Source organism: Polyodon spathula, unplaced genomic scaffold (genome assembly GCF_017654505.1).
Source record: "Polyodon spathula isolate WHYD16114869_AA unplaced genomic scaffold, ASM1765450v1 scaffolds_652, whole genome shotgun sequence".
In the NCBI taxonomy this organism is placed as follows: Eukaryota; Metazoa; Chordata; class Actinopteri; order Acipenseriformes; family Polyodontidae; genus Polyodon; species Polyodon spathula.
In genome coordinates this window covers 1-6,745 of record NW_024472141.1, presented here as the reverse complement: position 1 = coordinate 6,745, position 6,745 = coordinate 1, and the positions used below count along the sequence as shown (strand labels likewise).

General features: G+C 39.7%; 1 protein-coding gene across 1 annotated transcript; it reads left to right on the top strand.

Moving 5' to 3' along the window:
- Positions 1 to 12: 12 nt before the first annotated feature.
- LOC121308331 (mitogen-activated protein kinase kinase kinase 5-like) lies at positions 13 to 6,717 on the top strand. Its single transcript, XM_041240669.1, has 9 exons — positions 13 to 427; positions 671 to 777; positions 1,221 to 1,391; positions 2,788 to 2,900; positions 3,544 to 3,703; positions 4,761 to 4,911; positions 5,600 to 5,707; positions 5,982 to 6,031; positions 6,591 to 6,717. The coding sequence occupies exons 1-9, from the start codon at positions 245 to 247 to the stop codon at positions 6,688 to 6,690; spliced, it is 1,143 nt and encodes a 380-aa protein (XP_041096603.1). The 5' UTR covers positions 13 to 244; the 3' UTR covers positions 6,691 to 6,717.
- The last annotated feature ends 28 nt before the right edge of the window (positions 6,718 to 6,745 follow it).

Sequence of the window (6,745 nt, the reverse complement as noted above, 5' to 3'; positions counted from 1 at the left end):
TCATTAACCAGTGATGTCTATATTGCCGAAGACATGGGGTCATTAACCAGTGATGTCTATATTGCCGAAGACATGGGGTCATTAACCAGTGATGTCTATATTGCCGAAGACATGGGGTCATTAACCAGTGATGTCTATATTGCCGAAGACATGGGGTCATTAACCAGTGATGTCTATATTGCCGAAGACATGGGGTCATTAACCAGTGATGTCTATATTGCCGAAGACATGGGGTCATTAACCAATGGTTATTTGCAGTGAATATTTCCGGGAGACAATCCGTCGTGATATCCGCACTGCGAGGGAGAGATACAGCGGGACAGATCTGAGCAGAGAACTGGTCAAAATTCAGCAGAGGCTGGATACAGTGGAGCTGCTGAGTCCTGATATAGTGATGAACCTGCTGCTGTCGTACAGGGATGTACAGGTAAAACTATATATATATATATATATATAATTATAATTTGTCTAGCTATCTACCATCTATTATCTACTATCTGGGGTACACGACCATGGTAAACTGTGGTAGATTGCATAATGTAACTATGGGAAAAGCTGCTAAAATACTGTGCAAATTTACTGTGGTAAACCTTTGTAAGGGTTTCTGCAGCAGCTCTACCTGAAAGCATTATCAGTGATTATCTGTTTCACTCTCTTTTCTTTTTACTAGGACTATGATGCAGTTATCAGACTTGTTAAGACTTTAAATGACCTGCCAACATGTGATGTGACTGAGCAGGACAATGTAAAGTTCCAGTATGCCTTTGCACTGAACAGGTGAGTTTCCCTGTGTTAATTCTAGGGGTCCGTGGTTACCTGTTAACCCACCCTGGCATGACCTGGGCAGTACCCGCTTCATTGCGGATACTTGTTCTTTGGGCACAACTGGGGAAGGAAAAGACTTGATTAGCTCAGGATCTCAGAATCAAATCCACTAGAAAGCAATTACAGGGCTAGGTCACAGGGTCGGGTCAAAAGTTTCCAGATTTGTATTTATTTATGTGTCTCTCAAAATAGCAGTAGATCTGTTTGGTTCATTTTCATTTCAGGGGAGAATTATGACATGAGGGTGTGTTCGCTTTGGCAATCGGGTATTCCTGTAACAGCCATACAATCCACAGTGCTCCCTGTCTGCTCTGTGGTTGCCCCCCTGCCTTTGAGTTCTCTGATAGTGTCTGCTCTGCAGTGGCAGTTTTGATGCCTTTATATTGGCTCCGCAGGAGGAACCAGCCTGGCGATCGTCAGAAAGCCCTCCAGGTCATCCTGCCCGTGGTGGAGAAGGGCGAGCGCGTCGCCTCCGACCTGTACTGTCTGTGTGGCCGGATTTACAAAGACATGTTCCTCAGTTCAGGGTTCACAGACCATGATAGCAGAGACAAGGCTTGTTACTGGTAAGACACGTCCATCAGTCTATGAAATTTCCTAACAGACCGATTCAGACCTGCTTAATAGCTTCTCATTCACACTGGGAAGGAATGTAGACTTGTGATTGAGAAATTCTCTCGTGTGTGTGTGTTCCTGGCATCCTTGTCATTTTGAGTTTAATTTCACAGAATGTATTCTGAGAGTTGCTGCTTGTTCACTGAACCAAAACGGATCTGTTAACTGGGCCAGCAAGACTGTCTTTGTTGTTTGTTCCTCATGGATAAAATATGATGTTGTATTAATCAGTCAACCAAATATCAGCTGTGGAAGCTGTGGAAATTATGCACAAAGTGATTACCGGCGTGTGACTTTCTTTCTTGCTTACATTCAAGATCAGTAAAACACGTAATATTGCTGTCTCACAGCGTTAACGGTGTGACTGATAAGGAATGCCAGTGTACCATGTCGAACACACCAGGAATTGAACAGGAATCTAGCAGGACTGCATAGTGTAGATGTTGGATAAGAAAAAGGTTCAGAACAATTTTTCCATTCCCTAATTGGGTCCCATGTGCTCAGTTTTTAAAGAATCACTAGTCAAGGTGAACATCTATTTCCATATAAAAATTGATATCTGGTACCAGACCTGGGTGTCAATTACAGTAATAACAATTACAGCCAAATTGGTTGCTTAAATTACAATTACAATTACAATGCTGTTTTGTTTCATTACAATTAGTTACAATTATGCTGCAATGTAACATAAACAACATTACACCATACAACGCTTACTTAAGTTATTCACAATAACCAACCAATAATCACAGGTACAAATACATACTTTGTAACTTTTTATATTTTTTTCAAACAAATGGGACACAAAGTGTTTGAAAATACAAGTGTAAGGATCGAAGGACATGTCAATGCGTAATTGAAGTGTAATCTGTCAGTCTGGTTGTATAAATGCAGTTACACAGGTGTGCCAAGGTTCAACTACAAGTCACAATTACAATTGCATTGTAATTTAAATTAATTACGAATTGCCCAATGGCAAGTGTAATTAACCCTGCCTTACTGACAGTGGTGTGCTACTGTTTTACTAACCAGGTCAACTGACTGCAGGATTGTCTTTGTTGTCAAAGGATGTCAGTACGTAGGGGAATTAGTGCAACAGAAGTGGCAAGTTCACTCTCCAGGCCTCATAGCTGCATTCAAACAAAGCTACCTACATGTTTTGCTACATGCTAAACCTACACATTGAATAGAATTATACTTCAGTAATGATTTCTTGAATTATTTTATCAGCTACAGTATTTTCTCTTTTACGGTCCACCTACTGCACTGGAATTATCACCTAACCTCTGAAAACTTTGCCTTGGCTGACTCAGTTTCTAGCTTGACATTTACTTTATTTTTTTCTAGGTACGGTAAAGCTTTTGAAGGCGAGCCAACACTGCACTCAGGAATCAACAACCTGGTTCTCTTAATGGCAGCTGGCCACCAGTTTGAAACATCAATTGAACTGAGGAAAATAGGTATTTTATCTAATGCGCGTAGATAACTTCTAGGCTGTTTGACTCACGGGGTGATAATGATAACACTTAGTTTGTGCTGAACATGTTTTCCATCAGTGGGATGTGTGTGAATAGGGTTTATTGTCTTGTCTTCACGTATTAAGTACATTCTCTTCTAGCATGTATTTGCACAGTATTGAGATTTAGTGTTTTATTCTTCAAAATGCACCTTTGCCTTTGGTTTCAAAATAGGGCCAATAACCTTCAAGGTAAAACTTTGCTAAACTAGGTCAAGTGGATAGACCTTTCGGCTAGTGCCTTCTCCAGCATACTGGTAGATAAACTTTTTCGTCTCGTGTCTTATTCCGTGTTCTGACTTGGCTTGTAGTTTTGCATTTCTGATTGGGCGGTATGGACCCCTAATATTTACCAATTGTGTCTTTCTATTTTAGTTACCTTTTTTTATTGATTTCAATTACCAATCATACAATGATCAATTAAAGGTATGAAATACACAACATAAAACATGCTAGAAGCCGAACCATTTTCAACAATGGAACTGTGTCCAAGATGCATTAACCATCACATTTCAAATGATCCTGTTGTTTTTTACTTGAACATGTGCAGTGTGGATGGTAACAGTGCTTCTCTGGTTTTGCCACAGGTGCGAAGCTGAGCAGCCTGCTTGGCCGAAAGGGAAGCCTGGAAAAGATACATTATTACTGGGATGTGGGCTTTTACTTGGGAGCCAGTATCCTGGCCAACGACCACAGCAAAGTCATACAGGCCTCTGAGAAACTGTACAGGTTAAAGGCACCAATATGGTAAGCTTATTGCCTTCTCTCATCTGAACTTCAAAACCTTGGAAGAGTAGCGGTGGGGTAAGGCTTTAAAGTGAAGGTAGCTAAGAAAATAATTAAATAAATCAATTGCATTTCCTGGGTCATTCCACCTGAGTGTTTTTCAGTTTCAGCATTTCAGTTCAGTTTCAGTTTTTTTTTTTTATTTAGTTGGTAAGATTATTATTTTGTTTCTATTTAGTTTTCGTTTTAAATTATTGTTTAGTTTTAGATTCATTTATTTAAATTCACAAAGATATATTTTTCAGTTTTAGAATTTTTTTTTTTTCAGTTTCAGTAGCTTTTCATTTTAAGTTCACGCCGAGATGCTGCATCCAAAAAATTAAAAAGTATTAATCACGTAAAACTCCAGTTCTCTATTTGGACAGTTCAAACACATTGATCCATGTGCTTTGGGTAGCAATGCCACAGAGCAGGGATTCATTGCAGCTTGGCTTTGCTATTTATACAGCATTTTCATGAAACGCTATTAACACAACTCAGAACATTGTTTTTCATGTTCATTTTTCTGTTTTCATTTTAGTTTTAAAACCTTTTCCAGTTTCTATTACTATTTCATTAAGGAAATTGTTTCTTTTTTTGTTTTTTGCCAGTGGTGGAAGCAGCTGGTTAGTAATTGCAGCAAAGAAGTTGTTGAAGGGGTGGGGATAATTTCATCCTCTACATGAAATGACAAGGATGTGTAATGCTGTCTGAAAGCATGGCTTGCAAACAGAAGTTTCTTTAACCTGCAGGATCAGATATCTATTCAAATAAAAATACTTGCTTACAATAGAATATGTTTCTTGCAAAACTGCATGTGAGACACATAGAAATGGAAGTTTCAGGGCACACCAGGTATCACTTCTGGAATTAAGTTGTTAGCTAGATAGTAACTACACCTGGAAATGCTGCTACTTCTCATAAGCGACAACATTGCGTGCCTCTTGTAATGTTTCTGCAGATGTACAGGTCCCCACACCTGTAAATCCAGTTCATCTGCTACAACACAAGAGTGACGTCATTGACAATGTCTCTTTAGGTTCCTGGGATCATGCATGGAGACGTTTCTGCTCTATAAGAAGTTTGCAAAACACCCTGAAGAGAAATCGGCAAAGCAAGAACTGTTTGGTTTCTGGATGGAGCTGTTGCTGCAAGCGTGCAAACCCACGGTGTCCACAGTGAGATGTCCAGTAAGGAGCTGTTCATGCTGTTGTATTAATGACCCGTGTCTACAAGGACAATGAACAGCACACTCCTTGAGTACTGCAGTCTGTGGTTTAGCAGCTGTGAACCAGGGGCCTGCCATGGCCAGCATTACCGCATGGATGGCATGACAGTTCCATGACAACATAGGCAATGCTGCACTGTTTCTATAAACTCGATACCCTGTCTGAAGGGAGCTCAATGATATTTTGCTCTTAAATGCAGAAACTAGCTGGCTAGGGTCAGGGAGTTGTATTTATATTAGTTACTGGTTGCAGTAAAACCAGATGGCCACATTACTGCTGTTTGCTTTTGTAATAAAATAAAAAAAATAAATAAGAAAAAAAAAGTATTTGTACATAGATACAACTTTTATGATCCTGTTCTGTTAGATATTAATATTGGTATCATAAAGTTAGTATATAGAGGTTTTACATGATCCCTATAAGATCTAGTGCAGGGTGAGCAATCTACTTTTGCATCCTTGCAGTGAGAAGTTGCTTCCCTTTGCTTGGTATTGTTGCATTGTAGGGCTGGGGGGTGGTCAACCTCTGTTGTCAAGCTGCTACTGAGTGTGAAGTAGCAATTGTCTAAGTGGACTGGATAGTCTAAATTGGAGTAAAAAACAGGGTTCAAATGTGCACTTTAAAATTCGCTCACCAATGTGCTTCTTAGGTTCTTATTCTGGAGCCCACCAAAGTGTTTCAGTCCTCCTACCTGAGTGTCTGTGAAGAGGACCCGGACAAGGCTGTCCAGCTGTGGCACATCTGCCCTGCTGAGGAGGTAACACACACACCATCAATACACGGGACTCTCTCTGTGTGCAACACAGCTACAAAACCCCTGACTGAAGAAAGACAAAGGCATTGTATTGCACTTGCTTTTTCCACTGTCTGACATTTTAAAATTGAGATATCTTTATAGGTAGTGTTGCCATACATAATCTCAAGATAATTAACATGTGGTAGTCTTTTTCTTTTGCCAGATTGATTGCACATGAGCTGCTCAAACCTCATATCATTACATGTTACATCAATTCTGTCGTGTTTCTTTACAGAAGGGTATCCACAGCTGGACTTTCCCTGCATCAGACATTCGAGGTGTCAGGTAATAGATGTTAACCTTAATTCACCTGTAGTTTCAAAGGGATTGTGATGACACTGAGAAGAGAAGGAAGGTAGGAAATGGGTGTAGCAGCTGCAGAGTGCCAAACATTAACTACAGGTAGAATACACTGGCATGCAAAGCAGCCAGGATAAATACGGAAATACACTAGACCCTTATGAGAGTTGTGATTATATCTTAAGCCAACATATAACCTGGACTGTAAATGTTAGCACAAACTGAATTGAAAAAGCTGTTTTTTATTTTATTGGCTGCTGACACTATTGGGGTGACGTGTTTTATTTTGTCTTTTAAGACACTGTTTAAATATATATATATATATATATATATATATATATATATATATATATATATATATATATATATATATATTATATTTGGAGAGCTGTCTTTTCCGAAGAGGCAAATTAGTTTAGTGACTGGTCCGAAACCACAGGTTAAGACACTTTTATGGTAAAGAATATGACTTGCTTGTGAATTTCATGCCCTGGTGGCTTCAGTTGCACTCAATGCGTTTGAACTTGCCCGTTCTCTGCCCCAGTGTTTCAAAGTTTGACGAGCGCTGCTGTTTCCTGTACGTGCTGCACAATTCTGAGGATTTCCAGCTGTTTTTCCCCAGCGAATCACACTGCAAGGGGTAGGTGGTGAGGAAATGCGTCTTAGAAATGCTTGCCAAACTATCTATGTGGGTGTGCA